The 25,061-nt window shown below is 50.1% G+C and overlaps 1 protein-coding gene, 1 long non-coding RNA gene and 1 pseudogene across 3 annotated transcripts in view; 2 read left to right on the top strand and 1 right to left on the bottom strand.

The window, feature by feature from the left end:
* The first annotated feature begins 327 nt into the window (after positions 1-327).
* On the top strand, positions 328-9,710 carry LOC102998531 (uncharacterized). The gene is made up of 3 exons (XR_450665.2): positions 328-463; positions 8,456-8,527; positions 9,310-9,710. It is a non-coding gene; the product is annotated as an uncharacterized LOC102998531 (long non-coding RNA).
* A 548-nt stretch (positions 9,711-10,258) lies between these two features.
* LOC103013547 (60S ribosomal protein L18-like) lies at positions 10,259-10,773 on the bottom strand (annotated as a pseudogene).
* A 5,667-nt stretch (positions 10,774-16,440) lies between these two features.
* RPS6KA1 (ribosomal protein S6 kinase A1) overlaps positions 16,441-25,061 on the top strand; it is a 37,436-nt gene continuing 28,815 nt past the window's right edge. The window contains exons 1-3 of one of the 2 annotated variants that reach the window (XM_057527463.1): positions 16,457-16,585; positions 21,251-21,296; positions 22,656-22,700. In XM_057527463.1, the coding sequence (XP_057383446.1) occupies positions 22,698-22,700 (3 nt within the window). In that variant the 5' untranslated portion in view covers positions 16,457-16,585; positions 21,251-21,296; positions 22,656-22,697. Of the gene's footprint in view, positions 16,586-21,250; positions 21,297-22,655; positions 22,701-25,061 lie in introns of both variants that reach the window. The other variant, XM_057527459.1, reaches the window with a different exon arrangement.

Below are 25,061 nucleotides of genomic sequence, written 5' to 3' on the forward strand. Positions count from 1 at the left end.
TTGGGCCTAATCTCACCTCACCTCAATACCTCCAGCTGGACCCTCGATTCCCGATACTAGGCCGGGCACTCCCAGCTCACTTGACTTGCCCTCCACCCCCGACAATGGCTCCCGGGGCCACCCCGCCCTGCCGCCAGTCCTGCGCAGCACACCTGGCGGGTACAGGGCCAGCCCTTGCTCAGATTCAGGCTCGAGCCCGCCTGACCCAGACCGAGCGTCTCATCCCACTCCCAAGTGCGCCGGCCCGGAGGGAAGGAGGTGGGCGTGCGCTCTAGCTTTGTGGTCCTCACTGCCCTGACCTCTGGCCCTCTCCATTCACTGCTTCCGCTTCCGGGCCTGCATCTTCTCCGAACTTCTCTGAACGCCGCGAACCCCCTTCCCAACACTTTGAATGCAGGTCCCAAGGGCTGATAATATGGTCAGGGATTGTCCTGTATAGGGGTCCCCTTACAGGCACTGAGAGGTAAACAAGCTAAGCGCGGGCACGTGCCAGGGCGGGGCTTTGGGGCGGGGCATCAGAGGGGCGGGGCCTCGGGGCTTGGGTTCCCGCGGGCCGAGGAGGTACCCGAGGCGCGCGCGGGGTGCCGGGAGTGCAAACTAAGCGGAAATGGGGTGGGGGGAGGCGCAGAAGTGGGGGCGGGGCGGGCACTGGGGGTGGTTTGAGGGAGCGCGGGGCAGACTAGACTTGGGAGCTGAATGGGCTGGCCGTGGGGTTGGGCCTGAACTGGGGCCCCAAAGCGAGAGGGACCTGAGTGGGGAGGGGAAGAGGAGGCAGGAACCCCGCCCACTTTCTAGGTTGGGTTCTTGGAACTAGTCAGGAAATCCTGGGACTCAATCTTGGGGCTTGATCTTCTGTAGGCGATGGTTTTTATAGAGAGGGCTGATAGGGGCCCCCAAGTGGTTTTTATAGAGATGGCTGATAGGGCACCCATTTCCCCCACATTCCGGGAACTGCTCAGGCTTGTCCCCCAAGAGTTTGGGGGTCAGCAGCTTCTTCCCTCCACACGCTGCGGGGCGGGTCCCACCCTGAGAACCCGGCAAGGCCCTGCGGTCCCTCCAGAGCCCCCCCACCCCACATCTTCAGTTTCAACAAGATTGGGGGAGCGGGGAAGTCTTGGGGGTCACAGGCCACATACATCTAGAAAGGTCGTCAGGCCCCAGGGCCTTCTCTTGCCCCTGCCCTCTTCTCTGCTCCAGCAAACCTTACCCCATAATTCATTTGATCTTCTACTGATAAACATTTAATCTTACGCCTGTGTTTATCATGATCTTTATTTTGGTTTATTTTTACAAATATGTACTTATTGTCAAATTTTTTAAATAAAATACTGATAAAGGCAAAAATTATGGATAAAGACAAAATAAAGTTCACCATATTCCTACTATCTACAGGTAACTAACTCCTTTATTTTGTAAACTACACTTTATGGAACGCTTGCTATATGTCAGATACCATGCTAAGTCATTCACGGAACAGCAATCTGAGGTTTGGAGAAATGTCTCCAGTGAGGCTTAACCAAGGTCACACAGCTAGAAAGTGGCAGAGCCAGGACCTGGACCCAACTTTATCTGATTCCAAAGCTTTGCTGGCATCTTCCTGTTAACATTCGGGTGTCTTTCCTTCCAATCTTTTTTTTTTTTTTTCCAGGCAACGGGGCAAAAATACTCACATGTAAATATGCACTGCTTTTCCTCCTTCCCAGGCTTAGGAGCCTTTGTAAGGAGGGCAGAGGGAAAGAAATAGACCTAAGCAAAAGAGTGGAGAGACCTGGAGGAATTTCCTCCCAGTCCCAATCAGGAAAAGCTGCTTCTGAGAGAAGGGAGGGGAGTGAGGGAGCTGGCAGAGTTTGGGTGGTCAGGAATTTGGAAAAAGAGAAAGAAGGAAGAGGTTTGGGGAGCTGTTGTAATAGTGTGGAACTTTGAGGAAGAGAGATTTAGGAGGATTCTGAAAGGATGTCTTGCCGTGAGCTGTGCCGTGTAATCCCTTTGCAGTGTCCTCCAGAGACCTTTGGTAAAGACTTTTGTTTCCTGTCAGTGCTTTTTGGAATTGGATTGATTTCTTTTGGCGAAGAGGGAGCAAATAAAAGACCAGCTTTCTTCAGGTTCACATACATTTTTTGTATTTTTTCTTTTATGAAAGTGAAATAGCCTCTCTGCCTTTGCTCACCCAGTACCCTCCCCCTAGAATGCCCTGCCTTTCCCATGTCCTTCTCCATTTCCCTCATCCTCCAAGGTCCACCTCTCTCCACCTCTTTCCCCTCCTTCTGTTGGCCCTAGCTCTTTGCAAGTCCTTCATTATACCCCAAATCAGGATGGATGACTGGACCCCTATTGATAGGCCATATTGAGTAGGAATTTTGCCACCACCGGAATCTCTTTGATTACAAGAAACTGTGCTGGTTTGTTGGTTTTAGAAATCTCTTTGTGTCAAGTGGAGTACCCTTGCACCAGTTATAATTCCCAGGGGAAGACTCTAAACACTTCTACCCATTTCCTCTTGGTATCTGAGTAGTCAAGGAAGACACAATGCAGTCAAGCACCGGATGGAACAACGCTTTACTCACATAGAGAAGAGACAGAGCAGGATCAGCTTCAGTAGTGGGTGTTGGTCCCTCATTGCCGGGGGATCTCTCCCAGTGATCAACACAGGGCATTTTACCTATGCTCACCCTTCTTGTGCCATAGTGGAAGGACCCTATCCCCTCCAAGAGGAGGACAGATAATAACCATGGGGTTGGCTAGATGCCATATGACCGACATGCTTTAAGCAGAGACAAAAGAGTACTCATGACACCTGAAACAAGGAAAGATACTCCCACACAAGGTGATAAATCCAGCGCAGGCTGTGTGGGCTCTTTATCTCTTGGTTAGGAAGTGTTCCAGGCCCAGGGCCCATTCTTACATGATTGAGTAAGGGTCAAAAAACTGCAGGCATGAGACTGTCTTTCTCAACATTTGGCCATCATGACTCTTGTTTCCCTCTTTGTTTTGGCTGCTAAGAAGCTCAGAACTATTCTGTTTCTGGATCTGTATTTCCTCTTTGTCCCAATTTTCTTAATTATTTACTTTAAGCCTTAAAAAAACTTTTTATTATGGAATATTTCAAACACATGAAAGTAGAGAGAACGTAATAAACTATTATGTACCTGTAACCCATCCTCAATAATTATCAACATTTTGCCAATCTTGTTTCACTTACCTCCCCACTTTTCCCTCCCTCTGAAGTATTATAAAGCAAATCCCAGATATCATATCATTTCACTGGAATTATTTCAGCATATATCTTTTTTTTTTTTTAATTAATTAATTAATTTATTTATTTATTTTTAGAATGGAAGGATGGGGCTTTTTATTTTTATTTATTTTTTTTTTAAATTTTATTTATTATTTATTTATTTATTTATTTATTTATTTATTTTTGGCTGTGCTGGGTCTTCGGTTCGTGCGAGGGCTTTCTCTAGTTGCGGCAAGTGGGGGCCACTCTTCATCGCGGTGCGGGACCGCTCTTCATCGCGGTGCGCGGGCCTTTCACTATCGCGGCCCCTCCCGTTGCGGGGCACAGGCTCCAGACGCGCAGGCTCAGCAGCTGTGGCTCACGGGCCCAGCTGCTCCGTGGCATGTGGGATCTTCCCAGACCAGGGCTCGAACCCGTGTCCCCTGCATTAGCAGGCAGATTCTCAACCACTGCGCCACCAGGGAAGCCCTCAGCATATATCTTTAAAAGATAGGGCTTTTTCAAATATAACTACAATACCACTATCATACCTAACAAAATTAATACAAATTCCCTAAAATCATTTAATACCTAGTTCATGTTCAAATTTCTTTAATAGTTGGTTTGTTCCAATAAGAACTCAAATAAGGCTCACACATTTCATTTGGTTGATATGTGTCATAAGTAACTTTTCATCTATAACAGTTTCACTTTTCTTTCTTTTTTCATGCTATTTATTTGTAAAGGAAACCAGAGCATTTGTCCTGTAAAGGCTCCCACATCCCAGAAGATTTGGCTTATTGCTTCCTGATGGTGTAGTTTAACTTGTTCTTCTGTCTCTTGTATTTCCAGTAAACTGAAAGTTAGATCTAGAGCTTGATTAGATTCAGGTTTAATGTCTTTAGCAAGAATACCTTATTGGCGATGGTGCTGTCTACTTATTATTATGTCTCATCTAGTGGCACATATTTAGTTGAAATATTTTTATTGATTGATCCATGGTTTCAGGGCTCTTGGCCTGCTCTTTTCATTATAGAATTCCCCATCAACCTTTTATCTGTTGGTTTTAGCATCTGCTGATGATCCATTATTTCATTAGGTGTTGCAAAATGGGGACCGGGCCCTGGCAGTGAAAGCGCCAAGTCCTGGACTGCCAGGGAATTCCCCATGACTTTCTAATTCTGTCATTTTTTTTTTTTTTTTTGGCCGCGCCCAGCAGCATGTGGGATCTTAGTTCCCTGACCAGGGATAGAACCCGAGCCCCCTGCAGTGGAAGCACGGAGTCGTAACCATTGGACCACCAGGGAAGTCCCTCTGTCATTCTTTTTGCATTCATTAGCTGGAATTCTTCCATAAAGAACAACTTTTCAATAAAAATTATTTTTAAAAATAAAATTAAATTACAAAAATAATTAAAAAATAAAACTTAAATGAAAAAATAAAAGAATAACTTTTCCTCATTCATTATTTGATTTTCCTGAAATAGTTTGTATAAGAAAGACAGGATAAATGCTTGATTTCTTTCATGTATTTTTATAAATTGCCTGAACTCCTTTGTGGAACAAGTTGTTAAAAAAAAAAAAAAGGGCAAGCAGAGTTGTGGAATAGAAAGAGCACAGGCTTTGGACTCGGACAGAATCCTGATTCCATCACTTCTTACCTGTGTAACCTTGGGCCATCCATCTGAGCCTCAGTTTCCTTAACTGCAAGCTGGGGACCAATATCCTCAACTTCCCCAAACTTTCAGTAGAATCATTTCCAGGCCTAGATCAAGCAATTCCTTGTATAGGAAGTAAAATATAGTCACTGTGGAAAATTTAGAGGATGCAGATAAACACAAAGAATATATAAGCTTTGTGAAAAGCATCTAGTATATGCTTGGCCTATAGTTGGTATTTCTGACAACTCCAGCTTGGCTCTCGGGCTGCCCTGTGTTAGAATCCTTCTGGAAGAGAGTAAATTTAGCCAGCGGAGACTCCAGCCTCAGTCCAAGAAAATCCTAGTAAGAGTCAGAGAGGGTGTCTTGGGGAGAGAGCAGGAGGTGGATTCCTCTGGTCTTATGTCAAGAGCTAGTTAACTGAAGTTAGACCTACCACAAGCTTGCAGTGAGATCCTGGGAGAGTCACTTAACCTCCCAAGCAACAGTTTCTCACGTGTAAGATAGAGGTTGTCAAGGCTGACCTGCCAGAGTTGTTGGGAGGGCCACCTGAGATGTTGATGTGGAAATGCCCACCCTGGAGGCAAAAATTGGGTGGTGCTCAGCAAATAGGAGTTAGTTTGATCTGTCTGGGAACTCCCTTTCTGAGCTCCCATCAAGTGTAAAGTTACAAGTGTCTCTTGTCACTGAAGGGATGTGTGAGGCCTGGCTTGGAGCCCAGGCTCCAAGTGCTGTGTGAATTGGGTAAACCTCTTCCTCTCTGGGGCTTGGATTCTTCCATCTGTGAGATGGCCAGATTAGGGGTCCAAATCTAAACGCCCCCAGGAGCAGACAGGTAGCAAGTGAATGAAATGGGGGAGGCAGTGAGATAATAGTGGTGGAGACTGTGGTGATCTGATGAGCTTGCTTTATCTGAGAGAGGCTGCCACTCCATTCTGCTGCTGGTCACAAAACTGGAATGTGAGCCCAGGTGGCCCTTTTTTTTTTTTAAATGAATTTATTTATTTATTTTTGGCTGCACTGGGTCTTCCTTGCTGCACGCAGGCTTTCTCTAGTTGCGGGGAGCGGGGGCTACTCTTCATTGAGGTGCGTGGGCTTCTCATTGTGGTGGCTTCTCTTGTTGCGGAACATGGGCTCTAGGCGTGCGGGCTCAGTAGTTGTGGCGCACGGGCTTGGTTGCTCCGCGGCATGTGGCATCTTGCCGGACCAGAGATCAAACCTGTGTCCCCTCCATTGGCAGGCGGATTCTTAACCACTGCGCCACCAGGGAAGTCCCTGGCCTGACTTTTAAAGAGGATGGAAAGCTGTATTTTAAATTTTCTTCTTCCTTTTTTTTTTTTTTTTAAATACCTTCTTTTTAGAAACCCTCTGTCCAGGGCTGACTTTCAATAGATCCTAGCGAGGGAGCTGCTCTGTTATGTGGGAAACCCTGACCCAGAAGCAGGTCATCTATGAGTGGTTTAGCACCAGGTTCCCCACCAATGTGTGCTGTGTGATAGGTGAGGGGGCTGCTGCCTTTCTGGCCGCGCCCCGTGTCCCAGGACCAAGGGGTCTCCCAACCCGACCCCGGTCCTGAGGGGCTGCGGACTGCACTGTGCTGTATTTTTAATTTTAAGTTAAAGTGATGGTAAGTTATTTGAGATATTTAGCAGCCTGTATGGACTAAACAAAATGTAAAGTAGGGTTAAGAGCATGGATTCTAAAGTAAGAGAAGTTCATGCACCAGCTTTACCACTTAATTAACTGTATGTCCTTGAGCAAGTCATTTATCTTCTCTGTGCCTCACTTTTCTTATCTGTAAAATGGGGGTAATTATTGCACCTACTTCACGTGATTGTTGTGAGGATCACATGAGCAAGGACAGGACTAGGGTGAGGTTAACAGAATGAGGTTAATGAGGAATCATCTTGGGTGCAAAATTTAAGGGGGTGCCAAAAAAACTCAACAATCAAGATATATTTTCAAAAGTTAAAAGTATTCATGTTTGGTAATTGCAATCATTGTTGCTTTTGTTGTGGTCATCCATGTACAATGCTTGGTGTCAGTCTATCTATCTCTTGTAAAATTAAAATACAGTGTGTGTGTGTGGAAAAAAAAAAAAAAAAAAAAAAAAAAAAAAAAAGTTAAAAGTAATGCAAAGGGCTTCCCTGGTGGTGCAGTGGTTGAGAATCTGCCTGCCAATGCAGGGGACACAGGTTCGAGCCCTGGTCTGGGAAGATCCCACATGCCGCGGAGCAACTGGGCCCGTGAGCCACAACTACTGAGCCTGCGCGTCTCTAGCCTGTGCTCCGCAACAAGAGAGGCCGCGATAGTGAGAGGCCCGTGCACCGCAATGAAGAGTGGCCCCCAATTGCCGCAACTAGAGAAAGCCCTCGCACAGAAACGAAGACCCAACACAGCCAAAAACAAATAAATTTAAAAAAAAGAAAAAAAAGTAATGCAAAAAAAAAAAAAATCCATAATGACCAAAATAGCAACATTTTAAGTGAAGACAGGATATGACCTTGCACTTGTGTGACTTGGCCTTAACTCACCTCACCCTAACCCTGGGTCTGTGGGGTCCTGGCTTTATTCTTAAAATAGGATGGTGCACAAGGAGAACACCCATCCCACCTCCAGGCCCAGTGGTTCACGGGTAAGAGAGAGAAGGCATTTGACTTTGTTCACTGCCATATCACCAGCACCTACAATGGTGCCTCACACATGGTAGGATCTTAATAAATATTTGTTGAATGGGGAAAATATTGGGATGATACATGTTCAACCTTAGAACAGTGCCTGGCACCAAGTAGGTGCTCAATAAAAAAATAATGATGATTATAATTAAGAAGATAATGATGTCATTGTGGGTCCTATTCTGTCTTTAAGCCAATGGTGAACCTAGTGTGTTTGACACCCGGAATGTGGTTTTTTTTTCCAAGTTATCAAATTTTATTTTTCTTGAATTTCTTCTTAGATTTTCTGGTAATGTAAAAAAAATGCTTTTAAATTTTTATTTTTATTGGAGTATAGTTGATTTACAATGTTGTGTTAGTTTCAGGTGTACAGCAACGTGATTCAGTTATACATATATTAATTCTTTTTTAGATTCTTTTCTCATATAGGTTATCACAGAATATTGAGTAGAGTTCCCTACTGCTATACAGTAGGTTCTTGTTAGTTACCTATCTTATATATAGCAGTTTGTGTAGAAAAGATCTTTTTTTTAATCCCAACATGACAAGAGTTATCTTCAATAATAATCATGAAATAAAACAAATAATAATAATGGCAGAAAAGCAACAGAGACAGTAAAAACTTGCTTTTATTGAACTTCATATATATACTCAGACCAATAAAATTTTTTAAATAAAATAAAAATTATAGTACAAATGGGAAAAAAGTAAAGGGCTAATAGTTTATGGTTATATTAATGTATTTTTTTAACAAAAAGGTACATACACACACACATGAAGAAATGCCTCTAAAAAAGGCAACTTGGCAGGTTCAGAGAATGACTTGCACAGAGAATGACAGAACTACAGTAACAGTTTTACAATCACTGTGCTATCACCATTGATTTCAAATCTGCTGTTTAAATGCAGGGACATGGGGACATGAACGCTCCTGGTGTGAGCTCCAATGACGCTGACCTGCTATGAGCTCTCAAATTGAAGGTATATGTTGGCGCCAGTTGTGTAACTGGGAATTCTTCAAATTAGCTTCCATGTAGAATATGTTATTAAAGGTTAGGTGATAAAATGTACTAATTTGAAGCATATATATATATATATATATATATATATATATATATATATCCCATAATAATCACGGCAATTATTTAGAACTTAGACCAAGAAAGATCTCTTCAGGAGGGAGGATTTTATCACCAACGACATTGTTTAGAATTGCCAGGGCACAGTGATAAAAAAAAGCAGACCCACCCAGTTTCATTAATGTTTTAAACTTCTCTACAGACAATGCATGCCTTATTTCTTGCACATGGAGGACTGGCCATCACCCTTAACTGATTCACCTCCACCTCAGGCCATCAGTTTCCTATCTCTGGATGAGACAGTCCCAAAGGCCCTTCCAAAGCTGACATTGCACTACTTTCTAATTCTGGCTTTGCAAGCTATTTCAAGCTATGTGACCCTGGGTAAGTCAGGTCATTTCTCCAAGTCTCAGTTTCCTCATCTGTGAAATGGGAACAATAACCCCAAGCCATGCCTTACCCCATAAGGGCTCCATGAGGTAGTGTGGAAGAAGACTTTTTGTAAAGAAGAAGGCACTGCATACAAGTGGCAGGAACACAGGTGTCAGGCCTTGATGACAAAGGTGATGATGTTCCTCTGAAGTCATAAACAAGTTGTTCCTAGATTGAGGATCTGGGTTAGGGGAAGGGGAACCAGTGGGTGCTGGACTTTGCAAATCACTGACAATGACTTTTTTCTTCCAGGACAAGTCTTGATCCTCTTGGCCCAGAAGCAGGGGGCTGATCACAATGACCCCAGTTCCTCTGCTGCTGTATTACATCCCAGCTGGATGGAGCACTTCCCTTCCAGGGGAAGGTGGCTGAGGCAGAAGCAGGGTGTGAGAAACTACTGATGCCAGCTGGCTCTTGTCCTCAGAAGCACTCTGAAATTAGCTTACCTGCTTGTTTAACCAAAGAGAATGTAAGTTCCTAGAGCAGGGGTTGACAATTTTTTTTTCTGAAGAGCCAGCTAGTAAACATTTTAGGCTTTCTCAGCCATATGGTCTCTGTTGCAACTACTCGACTCTGCTGTTGTAGTGTGAAAGCAGCCCTAGACCATACGTAAACGGAGCGTGGCTGTGCTCCAATAAAACTTTATTTATGGATACTGAAATCTGAATTTCATATAATTTTTGCACATTATGAAATATTCTTTTGATTTCTTCAATCATTTAAAGATGTAAAAGCCATTCTTAGCTCATAGGCACATAAAAAGAGGCCAGATTTGGACCACAGGCCGTTCATAGTTTACCCACCCTTATTCTAGAGGCCAGAGACCCTCTCTGTGTATTCCTTTGCTGTGTCCACAGTGCCCAGAACACTGCCTGGCACATAGCTGCCCATAAGTATCTGTTGATGACCAACTGCTTCCTCTTCTGCCCCTCTACCTCCAATTCCATTCCCATCTCTTGCTGCTACTATATCCACCTCTACTTCCAGCTCCCATTCTCTGTAACCAGCAGCAACAAGCTTCTGTTCCCCCCACCCCTGTCCCTGTCTCCAGGTCAGTGGAGGAGCCCACTAGCTAGTTCTCCAGTAGCCCTGGGACTGTCCCATCTGGATGCTCCCATTTTTCCTCTTCTTCTCTGACTACCCTATCTTTGGCCTCATTCTTCTTCTTCTTCTTTTTTTTTTTTCAGCATCCAAAATCTTTTTAATAACAAGGCAGGATCTGGGGTTGGTTTTTGTAGTGGCAACTGGCCTGTCGGCCTCTGGTGCGCTTGAACTTCCAGCCCTTGGAACGTAGGGTTTGGTGTTCCTGAGGTCTTGCCGAGATGCCTGTACACCTCTTGGCCTTTACCAGAGAGTAGGCCAGCGGCACAGCCCTTGGGAGAGTCCAGGGCCAGTTGGTCGAAGGTGAGGATCTTGCCCCAGGCCTTGGGGATGCGGCTCCGGGGGCAGTGCACACACCTTCAGTTCGGGCACCTACTGGGCGTGCACATCATCAGTTTTAGTCCCTATAACCACAGCTGTTTTGCCTTCCCCTCCAGGAAGCTTCATCTTCCGGATCATCTGGGAAAGGGATAGAGGCCACCAGTTGGTGCAACTCACGAACAACCTCTTCAGCACAACTTGACTGAAGGAGTTGGTTGGTCTGGCCAGAAACCTGTACAGCTTGACCAACAGCCTTAGGTAGCTGTCCTAGCTCTTGGCCTCATTCCTTTTTTTTTTTTTTTTTGGGCCTTGCCACGCAGCTTGCAGGATCTTAGTCCCTGACCAGGGATTGAACCCATACCCCCTGCAGTGGAAGCATGGAGTCCTAACCACTGGACCACCAAGGAATTCCCTTGGCCTCATTCTTTTTTTTTTTTTTTGAGTAGGAAACTTTTTTTTTCTAGTATTTATTTATTTATTATTTATTTGTTTTTGGCTGAGTCGGGTCTTAGTTGCAGCATGTGGGATCTTTCGTTGCGGCGTGCAGGATTCTCTCTAGTTTTGGTGAGCGAGCAGGCTCCAGAGCGCGCAGGCTCAGTAGTTACAGTGGGTGGTCTCTCTAGTTGTGGCGTGCAGGCTCCAGAGCACACAGGCTTCGCAGTTGTGGCATGTGGGCTCTCCAGTTGTTGCGCTGTGGGCTCAGTAGTTGCAGCATGTGGGCCTAGTTGCCCCGTGGCATGTGGGATCTTAATTCCCTGATCAGGGATCGAACCCGCGTTCCCTGCATTGGAAGGCGGATTTTTTTACCACTGGACCACCAGGGAAGTCCCCACACAAGCATATTTTGAAGGCTTGCCATATGTCAGCTGTAGCCAGCGAGATAGCAATAAACAAAATAGACAAGTCCTACCTCATGAAGCTTTGTTCTAGTGGGAGAAACAAACAATAAACAAACAGGTAAATATACAATATGATCCCTGGTAGAGAGGAATGCCATGAAAAAAAGATAACATAAGATGATACGATCAATGGGGAGCTATCTTAGATAGGGTCAGTCCTCTCTGAAGAGGTGACATTTGAGCAGAGGTGCGAATGAAGTGAGGGAGCAAACTCTTGAGAGCTGAAGAAAGAAACGTTCCAGGTGGAGGGCACAGCAGGAGCAAAGCCTGAGGTGGGAGTGTATGTGGCATGTCAGTGAGCAGGCAGCAAGCCTGGTGGCAGGGGGGCAGTGAGTGAGTGAGTGGTAGGAGAGGAGGGGGCAGGGGGAGTAGGGGGCCAGATCCTGTGGGACTTTGCAGGCTCAGCAAAGTCCTTGGAGTTTGTTTGAAGTTTGTTTGATGGGGGAGCTACAGCAGGGTTTCAAGCACCTCCATCCCTCAGACCTGGATGGGGCAGACAAGAGAATCCACCCTCTTACTTGTTCACCACTACCCACCTCTGCATACTGAGTACCCGTGAAGCCCCTTCTGGGCTGACAGTGTAGTGAAGTGAATAAGAGCACTGGATTTTGAGTCTGAGAGAATTGGGTTCCCAACCTAGCTGTAATACTTACTAGCTGTTGGACCATGGGCAATCTCATCACTCCTGAGCCTCAGTTTTCTCATCTGGAAAATGGGGACAATAATTTCTGTCTCATGGTGTTGTTGGGGTGACTGGATGAGCTCTTGCCTCTAAAACACTCACAGTGCCAGGCAGGTCACATAGTTCTCTCTCAATCAGCTGTCATAGTTGATGATGATTACTATTTACATGCTGACCCAAGTTCTGGCATTTTGTAATCACTTGTTAAAGGGAACTACCATTATGATTGTTCCCCTCATGCTGTTCCACCTGCTGCCAGGAAACACGTGTGCCAAGACCCTCCTCTACTGAATGGCCAAGAAAGAATAATGACAGACTCTCTTCCTGTGGGGCAGGGCCCATCCAGAACCTGTGCTCTTGAACATTATAGCAAGCACATGCCCAGGCTGCGGTAGAAGGACCTAAAACCCAGCGCTCACCCTGTCAGCTCAGCCCCCTGCTTCATGCCAGAATAACCTCTTCCACAAGGTACAGAATAAGAACCTCACTGTGTCCAGCAGAGCCCTTTCACTTATGAGTCATTCCCTTAACAAACACCTCAAGTGACTGCCCAGAACAGCCTGTTTTCACCCCATTATGAATAATAATAATAGCTAGCATTTATCCACGACTCAGAGTGTAGCATTTCAGAGCATGAGGATAGATTGCCTGGGTCTGAGTCCTAGATTTACTGTATTGTAGCTAGATGATGTTGTACATATCACTTAGCCTCTTTGAGCATCTACTATGTGCCAGGCAGTGTGTCAGGTGCCAGGAAGACAATGAAGAGCCAAGAAGACCCGATTACTGCCCTCTCACAGCTTCCTGTCTAATTGGAGAGCTAGATGTTAATCAGGTAATCACAAAAACAAATGTAAAAGTACACCTTGAGGAGCACTAAGGAGAAGTATCCATTGCCATGAGTGTATATAACAGGCAGGTAAGGGAAGATGTCCTGGAGGAAGTGATTGTGGAGATAAACTGGCTTGAGGAAGACGGAAGACAGTTTCAAGATCAAGGAGCAAGGGCTTCCCTGGTGGCGCAGTGGTTGAGAATCTGCCTGCTAATGCAGGGGACACGGGTTCGAGCCCTGGTCTGGGAAGATCCCACATGCCGCAGAGCGACTGGGCCCGTGAGCCACAACTACTGAGCCTGCGCGTCTGGAGCCTGTGCTCCGCAACAAGAGAGGCCGCGATAGTGAGAGGCCCACACACCGCGATGAAGAGTGGCCCCCGCTTGCCACAACTAGAGAAAGCCCTCGCACAGAAATGAAGACCCAACACAGCCAAAAATAAATTAATTAATTAATTAATTTTAAAAAAAAGAAAAAGAAAAACCACAGAAGTGAGTCACTTCTGTTTAAAAAAAAAAAAGAACAAGGAGCAAGGCCCTGGGGCAGTAGAACTGAAGGAAAGTCAGTGCAGCTACAGCCTAGACAGAAACAGAGAAAACTGTGAGCTGAGGCTGCAGCAGGATCAGCACATTGTAGGCTATGATTGGTCTCAATAGCTCTCTGCTGAGTGACTGCAACATCCCTTCAACAGTGATGGGCAAGCTGACCTGCCCAAGCTCCCAGGCAGGGCCCAGGTGTCCTCTGGGCAACCCCCTTTTCCAGCATAACCCACTCATAACCCAATACTCTTGGGAGAGAGGACACAGGAAGTGAAACATTCATAGGAAAGCACAGTCACTACTGGGTCCTTAAATTGAGATGATGCACTTGATATGGAATCCTTTCCTGTAAGAAGGGGAAGGAAGAGACCAGGAGCCCCAGGAAGGGGGCAGACTGAAGGTAGAATCACTCCAGTTTTCCCCTCACCCATGCCCCTCCCACCCATCCACCTCATTTTCCTCACCCAGCAGTCCTTTGCCCTCATTCTCTAGGTCTCAATGTCTCTTCCCAAGTTTAACTTAAACCAGCTTGCAGCCAGATATTTGGCACCTGTGTGCAATCTGTTCTGAGCCCTAAGTAGGATGACTAGATTTAGCAAATCAACAGGACACCCAGTTAAATTTGAATTCAGATAAACAACAACCATTTTTTCGTCTAATTTTTAGTCTAAGCAGCAGGGGTTGGGGCGTCGGAAACTGGCTCCAGGCAACTGATACTAAACCTGATGTCAATAACAGCTGCCAACTTTGGCCCAGGTTGCCTCCAGTTTAGCCCTCATTAAGGAGGTAATAGAGTGAGTGAACAGAAGAATGAACTCTAGGGACTTCCCTGGTGGCGCACTGGTTAAGAATCCACCTGCCAGTGCAGGGGACACAGGTTCGATCCCTGGCCCGGGGAGATCTCACATGCCATGGAGCAACCACATGCCGCGGAGCAACTAAGCCCATGCGCCACAACTACTGAACCTGCGCTCTAGAGCCCGTGCACCACAACTACTGAAGCCTGCGCACCACAACTACTGAGCCCGTCTGCTGCAAGTACTGAAGCCTGCACACCTAGAGCCCGTGCTCCACAAGAGAAGCCACCGCAATGAGAATCCGGCGCATCGCAACGAAGAGTAACTCCCACTCGCCACAACTAGAGAAAGCCCGTGCGCAGCAATGAAGACCCAATGCAGCCAAAAAAAAAAAAAAAAAAAGGAATGAACACTGGGCCTAGACTACCAGGGTTGTCTTTCAGCTCTGCCATTTTCCAGCTGTGTGACCTTGGAGGGACCCAGAAAATGAAATGCTTAACTTCTCTGTCCTTGGTTTCCTCATCTATACACTGGAGATAATAACAGCACCTACCTCATAAGGTTGTTGTGAGGATTAAATGAGTTTACAGGTAAAGTGCTTAGAATAGTGCCTGGTCCATAGTAAGTGCTATGTTAATGTTAGCTCTAATAATTTATCTAATCACACCAGACTGAATGTAAACTCCATGAGAACAGGGACTTTCTTTTGTTCATTGCTATATCCACAGGAACAAGGAGCAGGGCTGGTTTATAATGCATGCTCAAGAAGAGGGCCTGGCTTGTAATATATAGCCATAAATATTTATTGAATTAAATTTAGTCCTCAGGATATACCTGAAAGATTGGAATTGTATTAATAATTCCCCTTTTACAGATAAGGAAACAGGTTTACAGACATGAAATGAGTTTTCCAATGTTAAGGAGGTGGCAGAGCTAGGATTCAAATCCAGATTTGTTCGGTTCCAAAGTCTTTTCCACTCAAAAATTCACTTTAACAGCTGAGGTGCTACCCTTGGAAAGTGATGGAATAACAGGAGCATCTGGATTTAGGAGAAATCCTCATTGACTTTGATTTTTTAAAGTCCTAGTCTGTTCCCCATCTGCTGTGTAACCTTGGGTAAGTCACCTTATCTTTCTGAGGCTGTTTTATGATGGGTAAACTAGGTGGTGGTCAGGATCCAAGGAGATCATATATTGGTGAAGCCTGACTGGAAGAAGGCTTCTGATAAACAATCCTGCTTTAGAGCAGCTTTGCAAATGGACATTCTTCCCCACCCATGAAACCCGAAAGCCCATCTCTCCACTTCCCTACGCGTGAATAAATCTCATCACACCTGAGCACCTAACACCTCTTTAGACGGAGGCTGAATCTCTCCGGGGTAAATCTCTCTCCCTGGCCTCCCTGCACTCCAAGCGCAGCCCAAGTGTCGGTCAATCCTGGGAACCTGGTCCCTGCTCTCCGCAGAGGGGGCGCAAGCCCAAATAAGCCCAGAGCTGGGCCTGCAGTTGGGAGAGATTCGGGGGAGACGGCTTGAAAAGAGCAAAACATGCGTATTAAGACATCACTTTGGAGGCACTGTGGGTCCTGATGGTGGCGAAAGACTTGTACCCTACCTGGAGCCGGGGCGCAGAAGATCCCAGTGTCGCCTTCCGGGGCGGGGTTGGGGAGTCCTAGGGCCTTGTAATGGGGGGAGTAGGGCCCAGGCTCCTTTCTAGCCTTTGCCTGGGTCAGGCCCAGGACATTCAGTGTGTGTGTGTGTGTGTGTGTGTGTGTGTGTGTGGCAGGGGGAAACAGCCCCCGCTGGGGGGAGAAGGAACATCTGGGGAGCTATTCCAAACGAGGTGAGTGGGGGAGATGGGTGGCCCTGGCGTGGTCCCCTCCGGGGACCAGGTTTGGGAGGGAGGAGCCAGGAGGGCCTCTTCTGGGCTGAGCAGAGCGCGGGCCCAGGGCTCGCGGTGAAGGCGGGGCCCGCACTCCCTTCGCGGCGGGGGCGGGGGGTCCGCGCTGGGAATGCCGCGCCGCGGGGGCCGGGGCGGGGCTTCGTTGGCCCCGCCCTTCGCGCAGGTAGCCAATGGGCGCGGCGGCGCCGGGTGACGGAGGGAGCCGAAGTGCGAGTGCCGCGGCGGCGGCGGCGCGGACGGCCCAGCCAGAGCGAGAGGGTCTCGGCGGGGGCGTGGGGGCTAGGGGGCGCGGGGACGAGGGGGCGCGGGGGCGCGGAGCCGGGGACCTCGGGACCCAGGAGGCGAGGCGGCCCGGGCCGCCGGTGGAGCGCGGGCCGCCCAGCGGCGGCGCGATGCCGCTCGCCCAGCTCAAGGAGCCCTGGCCGCTCATGGAGCTGGTGCCGCTGGACCCGGAGGTGAGTGAGCTGGGCGGGGGACGGGCGCTGGCGGCCGGCGAGCCCGAGTCCCCACAGGGGCGGGGCGGCCCGCGGCGCCTCTGTAGCCTTGCGGGCGCCCGCGAGGACGCGAGTGCCCTCCGATCTCTTGCCCCCTCTCCGGCTCCACCCCCTTCTGCCCCGGGTGTGTGTGCGCGAGGGACAATTCCGCCACAGCTCCGAGAAACCCCTTAGCCCGGAGAGGGGATCCCGTGGTGCGCTGAGATCTGACCCCCGCCTCACCCCACACACCTAGGACCTGTACCGGGAGCTGTCGGAGTTTCCTTCGTTAGGGCAGACGGCCAGGGCTGGGGTGTCAGATGTCTCGGATTCTACAAGAGACAAGGATCATGGGAGCCCCCCCCTTCTCCTTGATGTCTCCCAGCGCCCTACCCCAAGAGCTCCCGCTTCTCGGCTTCTGACCCTAGAAGGATTGTCCCTCTTGACCCTAGCAGTTGTGGAATTTGGGGTGACACCGCCCGTCTGGGGCTGAAACTCTTGGTTTTCTTTGCCCCAGCCTAGGGTCAGAGGACACCTGTGTCACCTGCTCCAGGCTGGGGAGAAGGGAATGGAGAAAAGCCCTTAGACGTTGTGAAAATTATTCCTGGAGATGAGGAGGACGTTGGTTCCTGCACCCTCCCATAGGAAGGACTGGACCCCTGGAGAGTTTGACCTCTGCCTGCCTAGCCTCTCCCAGAAGCACCTCCTGCCCTCTGAGGATTCTATGGTGCTAGGCCCTAAGCTTGCAGAAGGCCAGCTCTTCCTGTGCCCTTTGACTCCCAGGGTCAAGGTCAAGCCCATCTGCCAGCAGATAGAGAAAAAAAACTTTTCCCTCAGCCTCATTCTGGGAAGGAGGTAGGTGATACTGCCTTTCCAGAGGGGATGTGGGGATATGCAGGGAGGGTATGGAAACCTCAGTGAGCCTGGGAGCCAAGGTGATTTTCTTCTGGCTTGGGCTCGGAGCCCCTGCTTAGATCCCCTCCTCTGCCCTCTCTTAACTGGGGCAACCACCAAGTGCCCTGCCTCTCAGGGCCACAGGTTGAGATCAGAGTGAGGATCCCTGGTCCCCAGAACCCAGGCTGTGCTGCCCCTTTAAAGGGATGGTCATGGCTGACACTGGCTATTGGAGGGTGGGCGCAGGGCAGGATTAGGTAGCCAACCTGAAGGCGCAATTTGGAGTAAATTGCTCTGGGATCCCTGCCATGGGGTTTTTACGGGCCCTGCTCAGTTCAGAAGTTCTCTCGCTGACTCACCCTCTGAGGTGAGGAACACTGCCCTCTGCAGCCCCTATCCACCGCAGCCCACCCCCCAAGGACTGGGGCACAGAGGGTCGGGGAGGTGCTCAGAGGTGGATTCCTTTGCCTTGGCATACCCTTGAGACCTAGGCCTCCCTAGAGGAAGGCGGACTGGGAGGGGCCAGGGAGAGATTTAATCTGAGGACTTACCATGGGTTATACTAGTAGGGAAGAAAGACACCCAGGAGCTCAATTCCCAGTCCAGGGCACTACTTCCTGTTTCTCTTTGGGGAATCCTGGGGCAGGGGCCAGGTTTAAACAGGAAACTCAACTCAGTTTTAGTACTGCTGCAGCTGAACTCTGAGAGGAAGAGACTGGCTTATTTCCTAGGATTAGGGGGGCTGTGATTTCTTTAGGAGCTTCACCTTGGAAACACTGTGTGACCCTCAGTCAGTCTTTAGCCTCTCTGGGCCTCTGTTTCTCCAATGGCCAGGGCTGGGTTCTGGCCCCTGCTTTCTGGGCCTGAGAGGGTACAGAGTCCCGAGTACCACTGCCCATTTTCCTCCTCCCCACTCCGTGGAGGTGCCAGGCGACTGGGTGTTATTGTTTGGGTAACAGGAGCCATGGGGCAGCCAGGGCACGGGTTGGGTTGTTTGCACCGGAGAACAGGGCCTCGCTGTTCTTAGCCCAGGTGACATGTAAGTGATACAGCAGCCTGACCTGCAGGTACAGGCGCTGCCGCTGGCTCCTGGCCAGGAAGGAGGCAGGCAGAGGGGCTGGCGGGGGCATTTGGCAGAGGCCTGGGATCTGGACTGCCCTGCCCTCCCCATGACGCTGCTGAAAATGGGCTGCTGGGAGGCAGGGCCTTGTCTGGGGTGTGGCCCAGGTGGAGTAAACCCATTAGAAGTGTGGTTGACGATTCTGCCTGGGCCTTCCCTGGCCTTGCTGAAAGCAGTAACCTTGACCCCAGGCCCAGCCTCGCTGTGTACAGAGCTTCATTATGTGCCACCCACCCCACTTCACCGCTGTTACCTTATTAAAATAAAACAACTCTCAAAACAACTTCTCAAGGTAGGGATTATTACCCCCATTTTCATATGGAACAGCTGAACTCAGAGAGGAGAACTGGCCTGTGCATTAATGTCAGAGTCGGAATTGGAACCCAGATCTCTTGTTGTCTCCAGCCTAGTTGGGGGAGGCTTAAGGACAGGGAAGAGCTGGGATCAAACTGGCCCAGGTGGAAGGTACTCCAAGAGAGGCTCCGGATGTTGGCAGACTCTCCTGTCCAGCCTTTGCTGAGGGCTGGTGGTACCAGCCGGCCCTGGCACCTGGCCCCCAGCTTCCAGCAGCGTGCAGGGCTGCCAGTGCTGGGCCCTGAACCCAACTCCTGGGGCTGCTTCCTGCCTGTGGGGCACGTGCTGTCTTTGTCCATCTGCTGCCCGGCCTCTCCAGACGCTGCCCTGGCCCCTCTTCCCGAGACAGATCTGGTTGGGTGGGAAGAAAGGATGCTTGGTGAAACCCAACTCTGACCTCTGGGGAGGGGGCACAGTGGTCTGGAGGTCCTCTGCAGCTGTCCCCATGAGTAGTGCTCTCTGAGGAAGAGGGAGGAGAGGGGGTCTCCATCCTCCAAGAGGCCAAAAGGCCTTTCCTGTACCAGACTTTTTAGACAAGGTCTTTCATTCAGTATTCTGCAAGGTCACTATCATTGTCCTCTTTCGTTCATTCATTCATTCATTCAGCAAATATTTATTGAGCACTTATGTGACAAGTGCTAATCCAAGCAGCAGGGTACAACTGTGAACAAGATGGGCCTGCCCTCACAGTACAGATGAGGAAACCGAGGCTCAGAGAAGTAATGTGACAGACACAAGGTCAGAGTGAGAGGCTGGCAGAGCTAGCATTAGTGGCTGTGTCTTTGTGGCTGCAGACCTGTGTTCTTTCCACCATCTGTGCAGCAGTCAGGCCAGAGGGGCAAATGAGCCCTGGCTTCCCAGGACCCTGGCTCTAATGGGGGGAAGCTCACCTGTGGTCCTCTTTGCACTTCCAGTCCTTTCTCCAGGGCTCCCCATTCCCCTCTAGAGACCTTGTGCAACAGCTCTTACAGGCATGGGGTTCCATGAGGATGGCATCCAAGCCAGAGACCCCTGGACTGGAGGCAGCCACATAGGGCCTGTGGAGCCCCCTGAATCCTCCAAGATACTGCTCTGTAAGCGCACACCTCTGGGTGCACCCACCACCCCCTCCCCTCCCTCATCAGGGATTCAGGCTTGCAGCCACATGACTCTGGGTCATGGCCCCATGTCTTAGGGACCACAGGTAAGTCCCTCAACTCTCTGAACCTCGTCTGAAAAATGGGAGTAATAGAACTTTCTCTGGGGAATTCCCTGGCGGTCTAGTGGTTAGGACTCTACACTTCCACTGCCGGGGGCATGGGTTTGATCCCTGGTCGGGGAACTAAGATACTGCATGTCGCATGGCGTGGCAAAAAAAAACACAAAACTTGCTCTGGCCTCCTTGCTCTCTTTGCTGGGTTGAGCTTTCATTTGACAGGCTACATGCTGGACCCTGATCTGGGTGCCAAGGAGATGATGCTGGACAAGTCATGGCTCCTCCCTGAGTTAATCTGCAGTTTGCTCGGTGCTGTGAGGCCCAGAGGAGGGAGGAAAGGACTTGAGACTGTGTAGACAGAGGAGATGACATTAGAACTGAGTCCTGAAAGAAGACCAGGGGTTTGCCAAAGTGACCAGGCAGGAAAGGTTTTCTTGGTAGGAGGAGCCACCGTGCAAATGCGTGGGGATGTGAAACAACCTGGTCTGTTCAGGGTCTCAGGTTGTTCAGTTTAGCTCCATAATAGGGCCTGATAGTAATAATGGGGATTGTTTGTGGGCCAGTTACATGCCAGGTATATGTATTTTACAGACACTATTTTGCTTGCTTCTTACAGCTACCCAATGAGGTACATTACTTTTATCCCCATTTCACAGATGAGGAAACTGAAGCCTTGAGAAATGAAGTAACCTCAGGGTCATGCAGGTGGTAGAAGCCAGAATTTGAACCCACAAGGTCAGGTTCCAGAACCCACATTAATCACATGTGTTGGGCAGTTGGTGATGACGGCTTTGAATGCCATGCCAAGGAGCTGGGACTTTATCCTGCAGGCAGTGGGAAGCCATGGAAGGGTTTGGGGCCTGGTACGTAGAAGGTTCTCAATAAGGAGTGAGTGAGTGATCAGGGGAGTCGATGACTCAAGTGTAACGATTACAGTTGAGTTTTAGGAAGGGTGAGAATTTGGAATGGGGGAGGCTGGTGTATAGGCCTTTGTTACCATCTGGGGGAATTATGTCAAGAGTCTAGAATGCTGGGTGAAGTGGAACTCCATCTACAAATGCATCGTGCCTCCCCCTCCCCCCAGCCCTGGTCGACCTGGTCCTTCTCCCCAGGCTTCTGAGAGATGACAGGTATGTGTATGCGTGCGTGGTGGGGCCTGTAGAACACTGGCCCCTGGGGAGGATTAGGGGCATTAAAGGGGCTCAGGGGGCAGGATGTCCTGGGAGCGACAAGGCGAGGGCTGCTCCAGGGGCAGGGAGATTATGTAACGGGCAGAGCACAGCTGTGCCTGCTGCTGCCGAGCAAAGCCGCAGCTGCCCTGTGGACCCGGCCCCTGGCTCCAAAGTCCTGGATCTTCCTGGCCTCTCCACACTCTCGCTGTGCAGGAGGGGTGGGGACAGCTTCTTTCCGCTTCCCAAGGCCCAGATGGGGTAGGTTACTCACCTCATATCACACAGGAAAGGGATGGTGTACCCCAGGGTGAGTAGCACCCACCTGAGGGTGAGGTCTGGGGGCTGGAGGACTGCCCAGGGGCGGGCTCCAGTGCCTGCCTCTCTGCAGGTAGTTCCCCTAGCTGGGCAGTGGGCTGCTTTTCCTCAGTCCTCTTTTGAGCACTTCCTGGTGTCAGAGACCGAGTTTTGAATCCCCACTTACCAGCGGTGTAACCTTATGCGCCATCACTAGGCCCGTCTGCGCCTCAGTTTCTTCCTTTGCCAAGTGGGACCAGGGCCTGCCTCCCAGGTCAGGAGGGTTTAATGGTGCCACAGGTGTGAGGCACTGAGCCCAGTGCCGGGCATGTGGCAGGGGCTCTGAAGAGAAAAGCTGTTAGCACCAAGCCCTAATCTCTGCCCTCCCAGGGCTCCCCGTCTTTTAGGAGGGGCAGGCCCGTGTGTAAATAGTCCCTGTGTTGTGATAAGTGGTAAAATGAAGGATCGCAGGACCGTAGTGGAGCAGCAGTGATTCTGCAAGGACAGGGAGGGGTCCCAGAGCAGGCAGGGCCAGGGTAGCCACCATCACTGGGCTGGACACTCTTCCAGACTTTGTTTCCTTCAGCCCTTGCATCAACCCTGGGAGGTGATGTAAATACCCTCCTGCTACAGATCAGGAAACTGAGGCCTCTTGAGTTGGTTAATTGGCATGCACAATTTGTCTGTGGCAGAGCTGGGAGTCCTTTCCTTCTCACTGGGAGAAGGTGACATTTGAGCTGAGCCTTCAAAGATGAGGTATTTGCCAGGCAGAGAGCCTGAGGGAGAGATGCCGGGAAATGGTCTGTCTGAGTTGTGAGAGACTGTTGCAGGAGCCTTGATGCCTGTGCCCTCCCTGTGAGAGTGGAGGTAGAGAGGACACAGCCAGAACTCCCGCCCTCACCTCCATGGCCCCCTAGCTACTGGGAGCAGCCAAGGGCGGGGGTGCCCCATGGGGTCTATCTTTGCTTTGTGCCACTCTAGTAAGTTTTGACAGTGTTCCCTCATCTCCTTTCTCTTTTCCAGAATGGACAAGCCTCAGGGGAAGAAGCTGGACTTCAGCCGTCCATGGTAAGGACCAGGGTTAGCACCAGAGCTAGGGACTGTCAGGGGTGGGGGGACCGTTTGCATGGAGTGGAAGAGGAGGGAGGCCTGCCCTCGTCCCCCCCGGGTGTGAAGCCCTTTGGCCCAGCTCAGCCTTCCTTCTCTGGTCCCACCTAATCCTCGAGGCAACCCTGTGTGTCAGGATTACTTGCTCCAACCTTCCTATTTCTCAGGTGAGGGGACTGTGGCCCAGACAGGGTCAGAATCCAGGCTAGAACTCTGGTTACCCATCACCCAGACCAGGACACTTCCTCAGCTTATTTACTCATGGCAGCTTGGCCGACTGTATTGAGAGGGTGAAGGGGTGCTGAGAGAGGCTCAGGTCTGCTGGGCCTGACGTGGGCCTGGAATCATCTGGGCACCTGGTGCTGGAGGGAACCTGGTGGCCTCAAATCTAACCAGGGCCCAGTGCCTGGCATGTGGCACACAGGCCATTTCTCAGGGATCCCACCTCCCAGCCCCAGGCTGGCTCCCTCTTCTCTGCTCTCTCTGCTTCCCCTGGGTTCCTCCCTTCAGCCCCTCAGCTCCTGTTACTGGTTTTGTGTGTTGACACAAGTGCCAGGTCTGGGTGACAGTTGTGTGACCTTAGGTGGGTCGTTTGTTTCCTCTGGGCCTGGGCTTTCTCATCTCCACGTTGAGCTCCTCCAATTCTCGAGGAGCTGTGAGGTCACAGAGCTGCTGGCTGTGGAGGGGCTTTGGAAGCCGCCAGGCAGGACAAAGTGTGGGTTCTGGCAGTAGAGCCAACCTGAGTTCGAGTCCTGGTTCCACCATCACCATTTGACCAGAAGCTTCTCAAAAGTTTCCTCAGCTGTAAGTTGGGAATAATAGTAACCTACTTCTCAGGAGTGACATGAAGGACAAATGAGGTAGCAACTGCCTGCCACACAGTGACTTCAGCACCAGCAGCGTGAACGCCCTGCTGTATTGCTCAGCTCCACTGCCTGTTAGTGGCCACACCCTCCTGGCCTGGGTCTGCCTGGGCACCAGACCATGAGCTCGACCTTTGAGATAGACCCAGAGCTGGTCCTGATGTTTGCCTTGACTCAGCCTCCTAAGATAAGGGAGCTGAGCTACCCGGGGTAGGGCAGGCTGACGGAAGTAGTCTCCCACCCCCTCCTTTTTTTGGTACTATGGCAACCTTGGACCACCAAAAGGAGGCCAAGTGGTGTGGACTGGGCCCCTTGGCTTATCTCAGCCCCATGTCTGGAGAATCTCTTCCCACAAAGGAGCTGCCCCTGGTTGCCTAGTAACAGAATGAAGGGGCTGTAGGTCTCCAGTGAAGACCCAGGATGTTCAGATCTTGGGGCTATGGTTCTGGGAGTTGCAGAGGTGCTTGCAGCTTTGAGGGAGCTGGTGGTGAGTGCAGCTTCTCACCTCAGTGCTAGAGAGGCTGGTTGGGAAAGGGCAGGAACTTACCCAGGCGGGCAACCTACATTTGATCCCAAGCCTGTGACTCCTTCTTGCTCTAGAGCAGATCCTGGGGTGGGAAGGGAGACGTGGCTGGACATGATGGGTCAGGGAGAACCTCGAATGCCATGTTAAAGGGAGAGAAAGCGCCATATCAGGAGCTTTGCATTTGGTTCTCATAACACCCCTGGAGGTTAACTCTCCCCATTTTACAGATGAGAAAATTGAGGCCCAAGGTCAAATAGCTGGTGGGCGATAGGGTCAGGTCTTGCTTGACCAGAGAACCCACACTCCTCCCAGCCCAGGAAACACACTGAGTGCTGAAGAGGAGGAGCATTGGGTCCCTGTGACCCCAAGTTCCATCATTCCTCAGCACCTGCTCATTCACCTTCTCCATTGCTCCAGAACCTCCTAGCATCCCCAGTGCCCACTTCTTGGCTCAACACACCAGGGAGCGCTCAGCCTGTGGTCAGGACCTCATCCCTTTGTTCAGTGGAACAAGCTGGCAGCAGGCTGGTTTATTTTTTGCAACATCAGACTTTCAGTGCACCCTGCTGTAGCACTGGGGACCCCAAAATGAATTCAACACCCACCCTCAGGGAGTTCCCAGTGTTGGGGGAATGGTAGTAACAGGAAAGCTGTGTGGAGGGCGCTGTGATGGGGAAGAACAGGCTGTGGGCACCTAAGACCTCCATTCTGCTCCAGGCCTCATAGTGGGCAGTGAAATATACCACCTTCCTACATGTCTCTTGGGGGCATGATGAGATGAGCGCATCCCGGGGAACCCAGCCAGTGGCATCTGAACTCAGGGCTGAGCGTGGACCAGAAGGACAGTCACTGCTGTGTGTGGCAGAAGAGGAAGAGTTGGGGTGGGCCGTGGGGCACCAGGTCACCTTCCCTGCAGAGCCGGCATTTGGCTGG

Source organism: Balaenoptera acutorostrata, chromosome 1 (genome assembly GCF_949987535.1).
Source record: "Balaenoptera acutorostrata chromosome 1, mBalAcu1.1, whole genome shotgun sequence".
NCBI classification, from domain to species: domain Eukaryota; kingdom Metazoa; phylum Chordata; class Mammalia; order Artiodactyla; family Balaenopteridae; genus Balaenoptera; species Balaenoptera acutorostrata.